General features: G+C 41.0%; 1 protein-coding gene across 6 annotated transcripts in view; it reads left to right on the top strand.

The window, feature by feature from the left end:
- Positions 1-280: 280 nt before the first annotated feature.
- Positions 281-19,390, top strand: part of HACD4 (3-hydroxyacyl-CoA dehydratase 4) — a 39,246-nt gene continuing 20,136 nt past the window's right edge. Inside the window, exons 1-5 of one of the 6 annotated variants that reach the window (XM_040481372.1) lie at positions 281-487; positions 2,233-2,336; positions 2,476-2,525; positions 5,113-5,240; positions 18,977-19,089. In XM_040481372.1, coding sequence (XP_040337306.1) covers positions 2,290-2,336; positions 2,476-2,525; positions 5,113-5,240; positions 18,977-19,089 — 338 coding nt within the window. In that variant the 5' untranslated portion in view covers positions 281-487; positions 2,233-2,289. Of the gene's footprint in view, positions 488-844; positions 966-2,232; positions 2,337-2,475; positions 2,526-5,112; positions 5,241-18,976; positions 19,090-19,390 lie in introns of those variants that run through there. The other 5 variants (XM_040481374.1, XM_040481371.1, XM_040481375.1 and 2 more) reach the window with 5 other exon arrangements.

The raw sequence follows: 19,390 nt of genomic DNA, 5'->3' as shown, positions 1-19,390 counted from the left end.
GTTCTAATACTGCCCTTTATCGGCCACGTGGACTGTGACTTAACATTTTTTTCCGAGCCTCAACCTTCCTGTAGGTAAAATGGGGGTACTAGCTTCCAGCTCCAAAAATCAGATGTTGTCGTCCCACTTACTGGCAAGTGCTTTCTTGGCTTGTTGTTTGCTTGGGTTTTAAATTTATTTGGGGAGGTTTCCCTTAGACGGTAGAGACACTGGAAGGCGGTCTGGAGGTGATCAGCAAAGCAGGAGGCGGGCTTTCTGAGCATGGAGCGACACAAAGATGCCATAAGCCCGAGGGCTCAGGAGATTTTCTGGGGGCTGGGCACAGGATAGGAAGAAAGACTCAACGTGAATAAGAGGATTTGCAAACATCTGCGAAGACCCGGGGGAAGATTAGAGGGCAAGGATGCCCCTTCCTGGAGCCATCAGGCCCCTTGGCTGAAAAGAAGGTGTTAGGGAGAGCGTGCCCACAGCTGACGGGCTCTCACAGGTGAGGGTAATAAGAGAGGCAGGCGCCCACCTGGGACCGGTGCAGCCTTTGGCATTTGGGCGGGAGGCCCCATTAATTTCCACGCAGCTGCAACGAAGGGTCCATCCAAAGATTAGCAAGGCCTGGCAGGCGCTGCGCGAACCCCGTGGGTGTGCTCGGGCCGCCGCCAGGCCCGCCCAAGCTCGCGCGCGTACCGCGCCCCGGCCAGGCACTCGCGGGACAGCGCGCTCTAGCCACTGCGGGAACTTCAGGAACTTGACTTTCATCTTTGGCCCAAAGCAAGACCTTAGGGTTTGGTGGTTTTTTTTTTTTTTTTTTTTTTTTAATTTCTGAGTTGGGGGGGGCCCCGCCTTTCCGGGCCGGGCTTTGGCCGCCGGGCCGCCCCTCCCGGGCGGGCGCTCCTTCCCTGACGGCGCTGGAGGGCCTGGCGGCGGCGGCCCGTGACACCCATGGCGCTGCCCGCCTGGCTGCAGCCCAGGTAGGGCGCTCGGCCGCGGCGGGAGGCGAGGAGCGCGGGGGAAGGGGCGCCAGGGGCGGGGTTCCTTCCCCCCGCGTCCCCCCGGCAGCGCGGCGCTGCGCGGCCCAGCGCCCCGCACGCCCTGGAGCTCTGGACGGGCATTAGCTGGTTGGGTGCTTTCTTCTCTCCCCCCTCCGCCCACCCGGAGTCCTTTCCTTACTTTCTCAGACCCAGCGTTGCGGGGAGGTTTTTAGGTCTACCTGCTGCAGAAACACCTATCGCACGTGTAGATTCCAGGGCCCAGTTCCGGAGAAACTGGTTCAGTGGTACTGGGGGTAGAGCCTGGGGAATGTGAGTGTTTACCCAACACTTCAGGTGATTCTTCTGCAGCTTTATGAAGGGATCCTTCTTCCCCACCCCCTCCTCATCTGTTGGATGCCTGTCGGCAAGCTACACTGTATATGCTTCCCAGCCTATTTGCTCTCTTTCTCAGAGATTTCACACCTCCGACGAGGAGAGATCCTTGTCTATACAGGCAGGGCCACTCCCATCACCCTTCTGAATCCCCGGGCACACTTCAAACAATGCTCTGCCTAACTACCTCAAACTGTATCTGTCAATCATCCCTTAGTCATCTCCCCAGCAACCCATTTTTAAACTCAGCTTGACTTCCCTTTTCTGGCCGGAGCCACTAAACTGCTTTCTATGTGTGTCTGGCGAAGGGAACGATCTGCCCTTGCAGATACAATAGGCAGTAGCGGGGTGCTGACCCCCATCACGTAATACATTCAAAAGTCGGGTATGGCCAACTACTGAATGATCCGCCCTTTGGAAATGCCACCATCACCACCCCCCCTCTCGTAACCCTAAACCAGTCATCTCAGGTTTTGCACTGAGCAGGCCCAGCTACAGCAACACGTGGGGCACACCAAGCCCTCACCATCCTTTTTTTTTTTTCCTCCTCTCCCCCAAATATTCAGAGCCATCTTTGCAACACTTCCTTTTATTCCTTCGTGAGAGCAAGGTTAGAACTTCCTCAAAGCTAAAGTGAATTTTGAAACAGAACCATATTTGGCTTTAAGCAAACCAAAGACACTCCTTTTAGCAGATAATGCATGCTATGGGGCGTTTCACAATCTGCTGTGCATTACAGAGGCAACTAAATTAAAGACTGCTCTGGAATAGTTTTCTCTTGCTCAGGTGGGCCAATAGGCTAGTTAAGAAATGTGTGTATAATGCTGAAAGGATGATGAAGGAAGTGTTTAATGGTATTTTCCTGTATCTATAGGTATAGAAAGAACACCTATCTTTTCATCTACTACCTAATCCAGTTCTGTGGCCACTCATGGATATTTACCAATATGACAGTCCGATTCTTTTCATTTGGAGAAGGTAAAACTCCAAAACAGTTTTGGATTTTTAACTTTGAATCCTTGTTTTCACCCAGTCCTTCTTATATTAATATTTTAACTTCTGTGAACTTCACCTAATAGCCTTCACTGCTCTGAAATTTAGTAACCACATTTTTCAGTAACCTTGCTTCCTGTTGCAGAAACCAAGCCTTTTTGGAGAAGGGGGCAGGTAAGATGAGGGAAAGGGATTTGGCTTCCCTCTGACTAGGCAATTCACCCTGAAAACACAGACATGCCATTGGGGCATGCCATTTCACTCTTCCTTTTTGGTTCTGCACCAAACCTTAGTGGATTTGAGGGGGCTTGAGGGAATCTGTAAATTCCAGTATAACATTTTGTGCAGGGAAATCAGCAATTCACCAAAATCTTCCCTTGTTTTCTTATCCCCCAGGTTTAAGGTAACTGGAGACTACTAATAAGTGAGAGACAAACTTTACAGTCACCAGGGTTCTCTTTGGTCCCCTTCAGGAGTAATGTGTCCCTAAATAAATGACACATCTTCTAGATGACTCGCCATCTATATGGGAGTTGGTATTAATGGTTTAAGTCGTAAGTTTCCTCCAGTTTTCTCAAAAGTAAAGGTTTTGACTAGCGCTTCAATTTGTAACAAATGAATCACTAAGTGGCTGTCAAAATAACATTCTGTTCACGCTCTATCCCCACGTGGGTAAGTGTCATCACAGTGTACAAATGTTGGGTGACTTGACCGTTTGAGCAACTGCTGGATTCAGCTAAAAGCAAACACCTAGAATATACCCCGGGGAAAGTCCTGCTGTGCTCATCAATTCAGACTTGTGTATCATAAGGAAATTTAATTCTGGGGTTACCAAACCTCTTTTATGTTGCTTTTTTCTTTTTAATTTTTTTTTAATGTTTATTTTTGAGACAGAGACAGAGCATGAGCATGGGAGGGGCAGAGAGAGAGGGAGACACAGAATCCGAAGCAGGCTCCAGGCTCTGAGCTGCCAGCACAGAGCCCGATGCGGGGCTCGAACTCATGAGCCGCAAGATCATGACCTGAGCCAAAGTCGGACGCTCACCCGATGGAGCCACCCAGGCGCCCCGATGTTGCCGTTTTCTTACTGTAAATCTGTAGTTAAAGTCTTGCCTTCAGCGGCGTCCAAAGATACAGCCTAAGGCTTGAATTTCATCTGTGAATGTTGGGAGTCTTCAAGCAGAGGAAAAGCCAAGCAGTGGGCAATGAACTCTTTCTTATCCTGCCTGGCCCTTCCAGTGGGAAAAATTGCTTTAGTCAGCAGTGTGTTTATTTCTTAATTATTATCCTGCTGTTGTAATTATAGAAGCTACTTATTAAAGACACACAACCATTCATATGGAAAGCAGACTGAAAACAACCAAGTGGGGGTTCAGTACAATTCCTGAGTCGGTGTATAAATTATAGTAAGTAGCTTAATAGCAATCTAATCACCTGAATGGTAACACCTGCTACCTTTCCTGTCCTGGAGCTGTGTGACTGATAATGCTGTGTTGTAGCCAGTGCAGGGCAGCGGATGAGAGCATGAGGCTGTCCGCCTCAGCCATCATCTGTGAAATGGGGATGTTGATAATAGTGTTCACCTCATGGAGCCGTTGAGCAGCCCTCAGTGCTCGATAGATTACCGTCATGTGAATGATCACGGGACAGTAAAGGCCCAAAAGTCCTCCCTAGGTGTTTCTTAACATAGCGGGATTTCATTTTAGAATTTAAACCAACAGATTTATCCTATTTAGAGGAAGGGTTGTTTTCCCTCTTATTTCAGTTCTCTCCAAACGCAGCAAGGGCTCTCAGCAACTCCAGAAATCCCCACCAGAGGCCCAAGTTCTAACAAAGATCCAGAAAGCACCAACCAAGTATGTATAGGATGCAAACGCTAGATACACGTTATTTAATATCACATTATTAATGCCTTTTCCATAAAGCTTCTCTGAAATATTTTTCTCATCTTTGTCATTTTCTTGTCCATGGAAACATTGTGAATATGCCAGCTTCTTTAATAAGCTTACCTCCAGCCTGTTCACATTTGATACAGTCTAGATTCTACCAGGTTGCTTTTATGCAGGAATTGCTTTACAATAGAGGGAATTAATACTATAGCTTTGGCCATGGTCCTTCTTTTGCAGATTTTTACTTCATTTTTTGGAAGAGGAACAATTAAGATGTATTATGATATGAAGTGCTTTCTTTGGTTGCATAGTATTCCTTTTTTTTATTTTAGAGAGAATGTGTGTGAGCAAGAGCGAGCATGGCAGAGAGAGAAGTTTTTTTTAATGTTTTTATTTTTGGAGACAGAACGAGTGCGCATGAGCAAGGGAGGGGCAGAGAGAGAGAGAGAGAGAGAGAGAGAGAGAGAGAGAGAGAATCTGCAGCAGGCTCCAGGCTCTGAGCTCTCAGCACAGAGCCTGATGTGGGGCTCGAACCACGAACCGCGAGATCATGACCTGAGCCGAAGTTGGACAAATGACTGAGCCACCCAGATGCCTGAAGAGAGAATCTTCAGCAGACGCCATGCTCAGCGCAAAGCCCGATGCGGGGCTGAATCCCAGAACCCTGGGATCGTGACCTGAGCCGAAATCAAGAGTTCGCGCTCAAGCGACTGAGCCACGTAGGCACCCTGGTTGCATAGTATTCTTAGCAATTTAGTAGCTGTTTAGGAAATTTCTCACCTGTGCAATGATTTTTATTTCAAAGTGCTACATAGGTTTGGGTTATGACCTAGTTTTTACTTACTGTATCTGTGTTTAATTCCCTGACGCAGATTCCATGGTTGACACTTTTTATGCTATCGGTTTTGTGATGCGCGTTTGCCAATCCATTTCCCTCTTGGAGTTGCTGCACATATGTGTCGGCATTGAACCAAACCATCTCCTTCCTAGGTTTCTGCAGGTAGGTGGTGGTTTATTTATTTTTTAGCCATGTTATTGACTGTAATCTCTATGCTGTACTTTTCATTCCTGTGACTTATTTGATAACCGGAAGTTTGAACCTCTTAATCTTCTGTATTTATTTCACCCATCCCCCCAACCAGCTCTCCTCTGGTAGCCATCAGTTAGCTCTCTGTATTTTAGAGTCTGTTTGGGGTTGGTTTGTTTTGTTTTTTTTTTTTGGTTCATTTGTTTTTTAGGTGCCGTCTGTAAGTCAAATGATGTGGTATTGTGTTTCTCTCTCTGACTGACTTAGAATAATACTCACTAGCTCCATCCATGGTCTTGCAAATGGCAAGATCTCATTCTTTTTCATGGCTACTATTCCTCTGTGTGTGTGTGTGTGTGTGTGTGTGTGTGTGTGTGTGGTGTGGACCACATCTTCTTTATCCATTCGTCTATGGATGGACACTTGGATTGCTTTCATATCTTAACTATTGTAAATAATGCTGCAGTAAACATAGGGGTGCATATATGTTTTCAAATTAGTGTTTTTGTTTTCTTTGGGTAAATACCCAGTAGTGGAGTTACTGAGTCATATGTTATTTCTAGTTTCAATTTTTTAAGGAACCTCCATACTGTTTTCCATCGTGGCTGCACTAATTTATATTCCCAGCAACCGTTCCCCTTTCTCCACATCCTTGCCCACACGTGTTATTTCTTGTCTCTTTGACTCTAGCCATTCTGCCAGGTGTGAGGTGATAGCTCATTGTGGTTTTGATTTGCCTTTTCTTGAGGGTAAGTGATGCTGGACATCTTTTCATGTGTCTGTAGGCCATCCTTATGGTTCCTTTGGAAAAATGTCTATTCAGGTCCTCTTCCCATTTTTAAATTGGACCAGGGTTTTGTTTGTTTGTTTGGTGTTGAGTCGTCTAAGTTCTTCATACATTTTGGTTACTAACTTCTCAGGTATTTCACGTGCAAGTATCTTCTCCCATTCACTAGATTGCTTTTTTGTTTTGTCGATGGTCTCATTAGCTGTGCAAAACCTTTTTATTTTGGTGTAGACCCAGTAGTTTAATTTTGCTTTTGTTTCCCTTTACAATATAGCGAGACAGAAGCGTAAATATGTTGCTAAGGCTAATGTTCTAAGAGATTACTGCCTATGTTTTCCTCTAGGGTATTCGTGGTTTCAGGTCTCATTTGATCCATTTTGAGTTTGTTTTCGTGTGTGGTTTAAGAAAGAGGTCCAGTTTCATTCTTTTGCATGCAGCTGTCTCACTTTCTCAACACCACTTTTTGAAGAGACTGTCTTTTCCCCATTGGCTACCCTTGCCTCCGTTGTCTAAGATTAATTGACCATATAATCATGGGTTTATTTCTGGGCTCCCTATTCTGTTCCACTGCCGGGTGTGTCTGTTTTGGTTCCAGTTCCATACTGTTTTGATTACTCCAGCTTTGTTGTATATCTTGAAATGTGAGATTGTAATACCTCCACTGTGTTGTTCTTCCTCAAGACTACTTTGTCTATTCGAGGTCTTTTGTGGTTCCATACAAATTTTAGGATTACTGTTTCTAGTTCTGTGAAAATGCTCATGGTAGTTTCATAGGGTTTGCGCTGAATCTGTGCTTTGGGTAGTTGGGACATTTTAATGATACTGATTGTTCCAATCCATGAGCATGGTTCTGCAGGGTGGTTTTAATCACATTATCAGTCTTACAGAATCTGTTTTATACTTTGTACTGTTTCCGCCTCCCTTGACTTAAAGCTAGCAGTTAAAAAGCAAACCCCTGCAAACTTGCAACCCAAGTCACTAATACGAATTCTATAAAAAACAAACAACAAAACAAAACAAAACCCCCCACCTCATTCTAAGACCCTACGTGGTTAGAAGAGCCATTTGGAAACATTCAGGACAATGACGCTGTTGGTCTGTGCAACCCTTTAGTGATCCTGTCTTAGGGACAGATTTCCCAGCCACTTCCCATGCTCACTGTGCCACCACCCTGGGCAGTGTAGGACAGAGGAGAGCCCTAGGATTGGAGTCATTCAGGCTTGGGTTGACACCTGGTTCCTCTGCCTTTCACTGTGGGATCATATCCACAGTCATTGAGCTGTTGAAAAAGACACCACACAAAATATCTGGCAAAGCGTAAATGATCCAAACAGAAAAAACAAGTGTCCTTCATCCATATCGAAAGAATAGAATACTTAGCCCTTTCTTGTTCTTTCTGCCACTTTTACTGAATACAAATGGAAAGGAGAGATATATGTTTATCTAGTATAGCATCTAATCATAGACTTGGGAATCCTACAGACCTGGATTCAAATCCCGCTTCTAGCTCTTACTAGTTGTTATAATTAGTTTTTTCTTATGCAAAGTTTTTATTTAACTTCCAGTTAGCTAACATATAGTGTAATAGTAGTTTCAGGAGTAGAAACTAGTCATATGGATTTAAACAGAAATTGTTGGGGCGCCTGGGTGGCTCAGTCGGTTAAGTGTCCAACTTTGGCTCGGGTCATGATCTCACAGTTCGTGGGCTCGAGCCCTGCGTCGGGCTCTGTGCTGACAGCTCAGAGCCTGGAGCCTGCTTTGGATTCTGTGTCTCCCTCTCACTGCCCCTCCCCCCACTCGCACTCTGTCTCTCTCTCTCTCTCTCAAAAACAAACAAACAAAAAACATAAAAATTGTTCTGAACCAATTGTTCAGAACCAATTGTTCTGAATCATTTTCTCAAGTGATGTGAAAGTAACTTGTATCTCTTGGAGTAACGGAAAAAAACAGGTGAGATAATTTCCTAGCACTTAGAATAGAATATCTGGGAGCTATTGCCATTTGTTCAGCTGTTTTTTGTTTCCTCTACTGTATCTTTAGCTCTAGATGGCCATGTTCCTTTTTAAAGGCCGGTGGAAGGGAAGGTGAGAAATTCACGGGTGGAGATCCAGTATAGGAAATTATTGCTGGTAAGGTGAGAGGGAGAAAAAAAAATACCATGAAAGCTTAAAAGATGGAAATAGAACTGTAATCCTAAAGAGGCTGTTAAGAACTCAGCATTATAAGTTTATGGGAGATTTTAAATTTTACTTATTAAATAAAAGTAGAGAAATAGTGTTCATTAAGATGAAGACATTTTAAGTGTTGAAATATCAAATGTAAAATAAAAGTCAGGATAGTATTTAGAGCCTTGACTCCTAATAACAGAGTAGTCAGCTAGCCAAGACCTAGATGGACTTCCCTTAAATGTATTTCCTTGCAAAATAAAAGGGAGTACATGTCTGTACCAGAAGCAGCATATTTGGGAACAAGAGTTATTGATGTTTATTATATGTTAACTAACACAATGTTTATAGTTCCAACATTCCATCATGCTAATTTTAGAGAACAGAATTAACCATCCAGGTTGAATGCAAGTTGTAGTCTTTCATGGAATTATTTTACCTGGAGGATGACCAAGCTCATTGAAAGTCTAAGTCATGTTTTCTTTTGGCATACTTTCTTTTGGTATTCTTTGGTGTATATTTTTTGGACTTTTTACTTTCTTAGGCTAGATTGGCTAATAACAGTTTCATGGTGAAACAGCACTTTCAAAATTAAGAGTAATGTTATTTTAGTTATTGACATCGTAAGGCATGCAAGTGAGACACAGGGTAAGTAGACTTGTAAGAAAGAAATCAGAGCACCTTAATTGTGCCTAGAAAATGTGCACCTTTTTTATGATTTCCAAAATTATGTAGGCTTGCCTAGTTATAGAAATTATTATGCAGCTTAGAAACCTGATGTCTTGGAGTTCCAGAAATTCCAGACTATTTAAATGTGCTTGTATTCACTATTAATCTAATGTGATCTAATTATAGAACTATGGTCAGTGTAATCAAACTATATCCTGGTTTGGTAATTAAAAAAAAAAAAGGCAAATCTACATTGAATCTTTTTATTCAGAGTGATTTGCAGTGTCTGCTGTTCATGGGGCTCAAATGATTTTTAAGTCTTTTTTGTTGGGAGGGATGACAAGTGAGGGATTTACCACATGAGGGAAGACAGCTACCATTTTCATCCTGGGCTACTATCAATTCTTGTTGTGATTGTTAGCCTTCCTCTTTTTATCTCTTTCAGATTTTATCTGTCCTCTATTTGTGGTATTCATTTACTGTCTTTTCTATAGTTTTCCAAATAGACCTGGTGTTGGAAAAAGCTTTGAAAATCCGTCTCATCATATTCAAAGTTTCATTTTCAACCCCCTTCCTTCATTTGAGCTCTGCAGACAATTAGAAGAATTCCCTCATTATGAGATGACTCTGGAGGCCCCTGCTTTAAAATAACCAAACAAAACTCTAAGGTTGTGTAATCATTCTTGGTTTTCCTGTTTCCCCATTTTTAAGTGAAGAAACTGTAGTTAAGATTGTGGCTAAGCTTCTTTCCACAGTTAGCCTAGCTGATTGCATATGGAATCTTGAAAAATGCATTGGTGTGCAACTGCTTTCAGTGGGCTGAAAAACACGTCCACAAATCTGTGATATCACTTTGCCGTTACCTTTGCGAGACTAAGTTACGACTGAATTATCTTTTTGGGAAACTGGTCTTCCAAAATCTCAAGATAAGTGATTTCATAAAGCAATAGGAAAGTTTAACTAACTGAACCATGTATCAAATGATTGCGGTGGGTTTATAGAAGGTGTGTTTGTGTTCCGTGTTTTGTTCTGTGCATTTCTGGATGTTGTATACACACGTATTTATTTTGATAGGGAAAAGCCATTATGAATTTCTAAAAGCCATTATGAATCACACACAATTGCAAAAGGGGAGGAAACCCATTGACAATAAGACTAAAATAATTTAACGGAATAAAATTTTTTATGTATTTTCAAAATACACAATATACATTAAATACAGTAAACAGTAATAAATTTTATATATTTAAAAAAACACACTTTAGGAGTAAAAGGCAAACCTATAACATAAATCGTTGCTTAAAGACATCCTTTTTGGAAATAATTACATGTCAATTAAAATTATATAGAGAAGGGGCTCCTGGGTGGCTCAGTCGGTTGACCGTCCAACTTTGGCCCACGTCATGATCTCATAGTTCGTGAGTTTGAGCCCCATGTCAGGCTCTGTGCTGACAGCTCAGAGCCTGGAGCCTACTTTGGATTCTTTGTCTCCCTCTCTCTTTGCCCCTACCCTGCTTGTGCTCTGTCTCTGTGTCTCTCTCAAAAATAAATATTAAAAAAAAGTTATATAGATGGGGCGCCTGGGTGGCGCAGTCGGTTAAGCGTCCGACTTCAGCCAGGTCACGATCTCGCGGTCCGTGAGTTCGAGCCCCGCGTCAGGCTCTGGGCTGATGGCTCGGAGCCTGGAGCCTGCTTCCGATTCTGTGTCTCCCTCTCTCTCTGCCCCTCCCCCGTTCATGCTCTGCCTCTCTCTGTCCCAAAAATAAAATAAACGTTGAAAAAAAAAATTTTTTTAAAATAAAAAAAAGTTATATAGAGAAATATAGTAAACTTTTAATTTTATAATAAATACAATATATATAAAACATATAAATATGCTTTTAATTTATAAAATGGGAAAATAAAAAAGGTCCAAAAGAAACACAGAACTATTTTAACACATGATAATATAAGTGAATATAAAACTAGGCATTACTCCTCTCCAACCCCTTCCTCCCAAAAGAGTCCCCATGTTTAGCTTGGTAAAAATAAATAAATAAATAAATTAATTAAATTAAATTTAAAAAGTTGAATTGAGAAATTCATTTATTTCAATAGAGGTAATCGAAATAGCTTGGTTTTCATAGTGTGGAAACACTACCAACCCTGAAATACTGATTTTGAAGGACTTTGTTCTGACTTTGTGCAGAAGCCTGAGAAAGAGGTTTTTATTGATCTTCCTGGATGTCTCAACTCCAGGAGAGGGGAAAATCTCCACAAAACTAACCTTTGTATCAGGACATTAGACTGATATACCTTTAGGAAACCCTCAGAGTAATCCAATTTACTCCTTTGCGTTTTGAGAAATGCTTGAAATTAAAAGACTTCATATAAAATCGAATTAAAAAGTCTAAACTCTGCATTCTTCCTTTGCATTGCAATAAACACTGCTGCACATGTATTCATTTTACAAAACTAAAAATCTATAAATCAAAACACCAGGAAATTCCTGAAATTCCTGTGCCTACAAAACTTCAATTTGTGAACCTAAATTGCAAAAACCATTGTTACATTTACTAATAATCCCCTCCCATTCCTGATAAGGGCAAGCAAGCATCTGCTGGTCAAAAATCCCTCCAAGGATCTCACACAGTCTTAGATTCTGAGAACAAACATGAAGGAAATGCCAACAGAGTATTGTAACGTAAACCCTTTTCGGAAGACCGCCAAGTTGCACCCTGATTTCTTTTTAGCTGTGTGGCAGGTACGTTTTTGCATTGCTGGATTAAATAATCTGGTTTTCCATGAAATCACAGAGATTTTCTTTCAACTTTTGAGTTGAGATCAGGTTTATGTTGTTGGAGATAAAACTGTCCTGGAGACTGTGTCAGGCTGACCTTGTCGATGTTGAATCCTCCTGGGAATGAATGGCACAGTTCACTCTGTAGGTAGGTTTTTCCTTTTTTTTTTGGCGTTTGATCCATGCAGTTCTTCAGTGTGATCATTAAAAAACTATATTTATAGTATAATTTTAAAGATGCTGAGATTCGCCTTTTTTATTCACTGATAGTCTTTAAAAAAAAAAAATTATTTATTTTGAGGGAGGAGGGGCAGCATGTGAGAGAATCCCAAGCAGGCTCTGTGCTGTCAGTGCAGAGCCCAATGTGGGGATCTATCCCACAAACTGTGAGATCATGACCTGAGCTGAAATCAAGAGTTGGATGCTTAACTGACTGAGCCATGCAGGCGCCCTTTCACTGATAGCCTTAATGTACTAATCACTACATTAAATTATATTTATTTTATTAATAATAGCTTACATTTATTTAGGACTTTAAAAAAAAAATTTTTTTTTAACATTTATTTAATTTTGAGACAGAGAGAGACAGAGCATGAATGGGGAGGGTCAGAGAGAGAGGAGACACAGAATCCGAAACAGGCTCCGGGCTCTGAGCTGTCAGCACACAGCCCGACGCGGGGCTCGAACTCACGGACCGCAAGATCATGACCTGAGCCAAAGTCAGATGCTCAACTGACTGAGCCACCCAGGCGCCCCAATTTAGGACTTTTTATGTGCCAAATAGTTTTCTAAGTCCATGTGCATGAACTAATTTAATCTTCACAATAACCTTATACTAAATATTTACTATATAATATTAATACTAATTATTATTTCCAGTGTAATTACTTAACACAGAAGTTAAATAAATGACTGAAGGCCACATAAATTGTGGATGGTGGAGTGAAAATTTGGATTTAGGCTATTTGTCTTGAATTCTCAACTCTTCTTTTTTTTTTTTTTTTTTTAGCGTTTATTTATTTTTGAGACAGAGAGAGACAAAGCATGAACGGGGGAGGGTCAGAGAGAGGGAGACAGAATCTGAAACAGGCTCCAGGCTCTGAGCTGTCAGCACAGAGCCCGACGCGGGGCTCGAACTCACGGACCGCGAGATCATGACCTGGGCCGAAGTCAGCCACTTAACCGACTGAGCCACCCAGGCGCCCCAAATTCTCAACTCTTCTAAATGTGCTTATTGTATAGCTTACCAAGTAGGATATAAATACCCTGAGGGCTGGGCCTTGGTCTTATTCATGGCTAGATCTCCCAGGATCCAGAACAGTGCACTTAATAAGTATGATGAATGATGAATAAACAAAAATATATATAAATAAAATTATGTCAACGTTTGTGTCTTACAGAAGAAAGTAATTGATGGTTTTGAACACGTTAAAGATCTGCTTCTAAGGTTCTTGACAGAAATTCATAGGATGGAAATAGTTTGGGTTATTTAGTAAAATAATAGTCTTTGAGGCTAATTTTTATTTCTTTTTTAAATGAAGTATAATTAACATACAGTGTTGGGGCGCCTGGACGGCTCCCGTCGGTTAAGCGTCCGACTCTTGGTTTCAGCTCAGGTCGTGATCTCACGGTTTGTGAGTTCAAGCCCCACATTGGGCTCCGTGCTGACAGCATGGAGCCTGCCTGGGATTCTCTCTCTCCCTCTCTCTCTCTGCCCCTCCTCTGCTCTGTCTCTCAAAATAAATAAACTTAAAAAAATTAAAAAACGTAGTGTTATATTTCAGATGTACAGTATGATTCCACAGTTCTGTACTCAGTGTTCATCACTCTTAATCCCCTTCATCTCTTTCACCCATCACCCCACTCACCTCCCCTCTGGCAACCACCAGTTTGTTTTCTGTATTCGAGTCTGGTTTTTTGTTTCTCTTTTTTTTCTTCATTTGTTTCTTAAATTCCACATTTGAGTGAAATTATATGGTGTTTGTCTTTCTCTCTCTGACTTATTTCACTTAGCATTGTATCTTCTGGGTCCATCCATGTTGTTGCACATGGCAAGATTTTGTCCTGTTTAATGGCTGAGTAATATTCCATTATATACATGTACACACACACACACACACACACACACACCGTCTCTTCTTTATCCATCTATGGATGCACACTTGAGTTGTTTCCATATCTTGGCTATTGTCAGTAATGCTACTATAAACATAGGGGTGTGTATATCTTCGAATTAGTGTTTTCATTTTCTTTGGGTAAATGGAATTCCAGTGGAATTACTGGATCATATGGTATTTCTATTTTGAATTTTTAAGGAAACTCCATACTGTTTTCCACAGTGACTGCACCACAGGCATTTTTACCAACAGTGTACCGATGCTCCTTTTTCTCCACAGCCTCACCAATACTTGGTATTTCCTGTGTTTTTGATTTTAGTCATTCTGACTGATTGATATCTCCTTGTGGGTTTGATTTGCATTTCCCTAATAATTAGGTTAGGGATGTTGAGCATCTTCTCATGTGTCTGTTGGCCATCTGGATATCTTCTTTGGAAAAATGTCTATTTGGGTCCCCTGCTTGTTTTTAATCAGATTATTTGGTGTATTTTTGGTGTTGTATAAGTTATTTATATATTTTGGATATTAATGCCTTATAGGATATAGCATTTGCAAATATCTTCACCCATTGAGTAGGTTACCTTTTTGCTGATGGTTTCCTCCCCTATGCAAAAGTCTTTTATTCTGGTGTAGTCTCAATAGTTTAATTTTACTTTTGTTTCTCTTGCCAGAGTAGACCTATCTAGAAAAACATCTCTATAGCTGATGTCAAAGCAATTATCACCTATTTTTTTTTCTAGGATTTTTATGGCCTCAGGTCTCACGTTTAGGTCTTTGACCCATTTTGAGTTTATTTTTGTGTATGGTGCAAAAAAGTGGTCCAGTTTAATTCTTTTGCATGTAGCTATCTCATCGTCCCAGTACCATTTGTTGAAGAGACTGTCTTTTCCCCACGGTGTCCTCTTGCCTACTTTGTCATAGATTAGTTGACCAGAGATGTGTGGGTATATTTCCAGGCTCTCCTGTTCTGTTGATCTATATCTCTGTCGTTTGTGTCAGTACCATACTGTTTTGACTAATACAGCTTTGTCATGTATCTTGAAATCAGGGAATGTGATACCTCCATCTTTGTTCTTCTTTCTCAATATTGCTTTGTCTGTTTGAGGTCTTTTGTGGTTCCATACAAATTTTCGGATCGTTGGGGCACCTGGTTGGCTCGGTTGAACATCTGACTCTTGATTTCAGCTCAGATTATGATCCCCGGGTCATGGGATCAAGCCCCACATGGGCTTCATGCTGAGTGTGGAGCCTGCTTAAGGTTCTCTCTCCCTCTGCCACACTCGTGTGCTCTCTCAAATTAAAAAAACAAATTAGGATTATTCTAGTTCTGTGAAAAATGTTGTTGGCATTTTGATAGGGGTTGCATTAGATCTGTAGATTGCTTTGGGTGGTGTGGACATTCTAACAATACTGGTTCTAATCAGTAAATGTGGAATACCATTCCATTTATGTGTCATCTTCAATTTCTTTCATCAGTGTTTTATAGTTTTACCTTAATCTCCTTGATTACATTTATTCCTAGATGTTTTGTTATTTTTGGTGCAATTGTAAACATGATCGTTCTCTTTTTTTTTTTTTTTTTAACGTTTTATTTATTTTTGAGACAGGGAGAGACAGAGCATGAACAGGGGAGGGTCAGAGAGAGGGAGACACAGAATCTGAAACAGGCTCCAGGCTCTGAGCCGTCAGCACAGAGCCCGACGCGGGGCTCGAACTCACGGACTGCAAGATCATGACCTGAGCCGAAGTCGGCCTCTTAACCGACCGAGCCACCCAGGCGCCCCAACATGATTGTTCTCTTAATTTCTTTTTCTGCTACTTTTAATTCTAGAAATTCTCTCTATAGAGGGAATAGTTCATAACTAAAGCTGCCATTTATAAAGTCACAACTTAGTTTTAGTCACTGCTTAACTTGGAATTTAGGATTCCCAAATAGAACATAAAAATGCAAAGTATTTTTATTTTATAGTTACCATACTTTTTTGAGTATACCACATTATGACAATGTTTCATTTGGCCTAAGTTACTGGTTTTTTTTTTTTTTTTTTTTATGGTGCTTTTAGTCTACCTGGTTTGAGCTATGCTAAACATTAAAAAACCATTAGTAATTAGTCATGTTCTCTTAGGATTTGTTTAAAATGATGAAGTGCTAAGTTCTCACAGGTGTAAAGCTCCAAATAACTGGCCAAATTATTATACACAAAGGCAAGTAATAAATTTAAAAAGTCTAGTCTTCAAAAGTGTTTTGGTGTTGATTTAGAATATCAAGGAGGTTCTTGTTTTAAGTTTAACTTTTTAAAAGAGGCTTTTTAAAAAAAATTTTTTTTTAACGTTTATTTATTTTTGAGACAGAGAGAGACAGAGCATGAACAGGGGAGGGGCAGAGAGAGAGGGAGACACAGAATCTGAAATGGGCTTCAGGCTCTGAGCTGTCAGCACAGAGCCCGACGCGGGGCTTGAACTCACAGACCGCGAGATCATGACCTGAGCCGAAGTCAGATGCTTAACCGACTGAGCCACCCAGGCGCCCCTAAAAGAGGCTTTTGAGGGGCACCTGGTGGCTCGGTTGGTTAAGCATTCGACTTCAGCTCAGGTCATGATCTTACAGTTAGTGAGTTCCAGCCCCCCATGGGCTCTGTGCTGACAGCTCAGAGCCTGGAGCCTGCTTCGAATTCTGTGTCTCCCTCTCTCTCTGCCCCTCCCAGGCTTGTGCTCTGTCTGTCTGTCTCAAAAATAAACAAACATTAAAAAAAAAATTTGAAAAGAGGCTTTTTGAAAGAATAGACTATAACCTGGATATTAGGCATGAGGATAGCCCATGAAATGACAAGGGGGAAAATGTCTTTGTGCTTCAGAACGAGGGATTTAGAGTCACGTCGTCTAGATTTTTATCCCAGATCTGTAGGCAAGTCACTTTCACTTCGTAAGATGCAAGGCCCTTTATAAAAGGCAGAAAAAAATTAAAACACTTATTTCTTAGAGTCATTGTGGAGATTAAATGAGGTATGGTGTATGTTTGGAACCTTACACAAATTAACCGGTAAATATTGGCTGTTCTCAATTTAAGAATAGCTCCAACTAGATTCTCCCAGTGTATTGTCATCGAATGGTCAAGTTAGAGTTGAAGAACCATCAGATAATTTAATTGACGTTGTAAGAGGTGTCTTCACATATTCCATATGTATGTATGTGGTTGTGGGGTTTTGGGGCATGTTGATTGCCAATTTCTATGCAATTGGGATTGCATCAGTAACAAGTGGTGATTCTCAACAGGGTGAATTCTATTGTCCAGTAACATTCTGTTTTAGGAGATTTCCCCCTCTGTACTCATCAGTTAAGGGGCAGTCTGACATCATGGATAGCTTACAACTCCGGAAACCAAAAAGCTTGGGATCTATATTGTTTCTAGGTCTGCCACTAGGGCAAGTCACTTCTCTGGTTCTCCAGTTTTTTATTTGTAAAAAAGGTAGGATTGGGCTAGAGTGGACCCTAGAGATCCATCTTATCAAGAGGTATTTAGGTCTTTTCTTTCTGTAGTGAGCCATAGAATTAGGAATATGTGTTGTTATGTACGCATTCATGTGTATATATCTTCTGAGATTTTTATCAGAAATTAGATGATTTTCCTAATTAGCAGGCACTGACCAAACGGAAGATTAGGTGGTTCCTAAGTACTTATTTGCTCCTCAGATGTTCGCCTAAAATCTTTTATCTGAAGGCTGCTGGGTGTCATTGACAGCAAGCTTGGATCATTTGGTAATTATAATTGCAGTTAAGTATACTTCTTTATGTAAATATAAATTAAGAAACTAGGGCATTGTAAAGAAAGACTAACAAAATAAATACAGCTGTGTAGATAGCTTCTCTAGATGGACTAACGTATGAATCATATGCAATTCCCTTAGCCAAGCAGAGACCCTCTTGACTCAGTGCTGCGGTCATAAACATGCTGATAGAGCATGTGGGCCCAGTGTTGGCAAATCTTGGATTTCTCTGCAGTAGGTGATTTTCCAGGATTAACAAGCCTATGATTCTAAGTCACAGATTATTCCTAGATCTGCCTCAAAAATAAAGACAAGCTATTGAAAAATATAAAGCAATCCTCCTTCTTTAAATCGCTACTATGCTCCTTCAATCTCCAGTACATTTTCCTTTTACCACTGAAAGCAAAGTAAAATGTTCTCTTAAAAAAAAGAAAAAGAAAAAGAAAAAAAAATGCAGCCTATACAGGGGGTATTCATGTAAGAAGTCACGTTATATTTAGATTGGGGAAGAAGAATGTGTGTTTTGAGGTCAGTAATTGGAGCTCAGCCATAAGTGTGTGAATTCTCAATGATTTGAAAATGCTTACTGACTTGGAAAAAAATGTGTATGTTGAATTCTTTTCATTTTCCACTGGCTTTTAAAGGTTAGGATTGTATTACTTCTCTTCCCCCTTAAAAAAATGCTACGATGACTTAGATGAAATCGAAATTTCTGGGCCCATTATTCAAAACCCTTCACAAGCCAGCCCCAACACCTTTTTTATTTTATCTCCTATTATTCCCTTCTCTACACTTTCCTCCAACTGTAGCCTCCAGGGGTTCTCATTACTCCCCAATACACCTGCATTTTCACACCTCTGCCTCTTTGCTTAGTCTGCTCCCCTGACCTAGGATGCCCTTTCTCTTACTCAGTCTACCTGACAAACTCCCGTCCCTTCTCCCAGATCCCTCTGAAGTGTTACCTGTCTTCATGAGTCTCTGGATCCTTTCCCGAAGCAGGTGTCTCCCTCACCTGTGCTCCCATACAGAGCACTTTAAACGACACCATTATTCACACCGTGTCAGAATTCTGTCCTCACATTCTCCTACCGCTGCTTCCCTCCGGAGCAAGGACCATGCTTTCTGCCAAAGTGAATAACAACATGTGTGCCTTTCTTGCAGGGGGAGAGCTATCCCGATTCAGATAAAATACAGGTTTTCTTTTCTTTTCATTCGTTATATATAATTTGGAGAATACAAAATGCAAAAAACAAAAAGGAAATGAAATGGACCTCTAACCCTACTCCCTCAGAGGTTATGTTAACAGTTTAGTATACCTATTTCCAGTGAAAGCATACTTTTAAGAGGGACTGGGGTGTTTAAAATTAGAAAATTACCTACATGCTTACCAGATGATCCTAATTCTTGACTTTGCTGTTTCTTTGTTAGCTCACAGAGAGAATAATCATCCTCTTTGTGGTGATCACCAGTCAAGAGGAAGTCCAAGAGAAATACGTGGTGTGTGTTTTATTCATCTTTTGGAATCTATTGGATATGGTTAGGTAAGGAGGCAAAATAATCTCTTAAAACAAAGCCAAGTTGCTTTTCTACAATGCAACCAGTAATAGCCGCCTACGTTTGGTTACTGTGAATGAGAGAGAAAAACATAACCCCTTTGCAAATTATTTTATCTTGATATGGAAATGTATTTTTAGCGCTTTCCATAATGGGCATATCAGAGATAATGAAAACCTACTGCGGTATTACAAGAGCAAATCAGCGCATTCAGGTTTCCAGCAGAAAACTTGGCAAAACACCAGTTTGGAATAAACCTCACAGCTGTTTGCTAATGAAAGGCATTCC

This window comes from Herpailurus yagouaroundi, unplaced genomic scaffold, assembly GCF_014898765.1.
Source record: "Herpailurus yagouaroundi ecotype Mexico unplaced genomic scaffold, PumYag 160, whole genome shotgun sequence".
Taxonomy (NCBI): Eukaryota; Metazoa; Chordata; class Mammalia; order Carnivora; family Felidae; genus Herpailurus; species Herpailurus yagouaroundi.
Note: the sequence above shows the minus strand (reverse complement) of the source record. Positions and strands in the feature narration are given on the sequence as shown.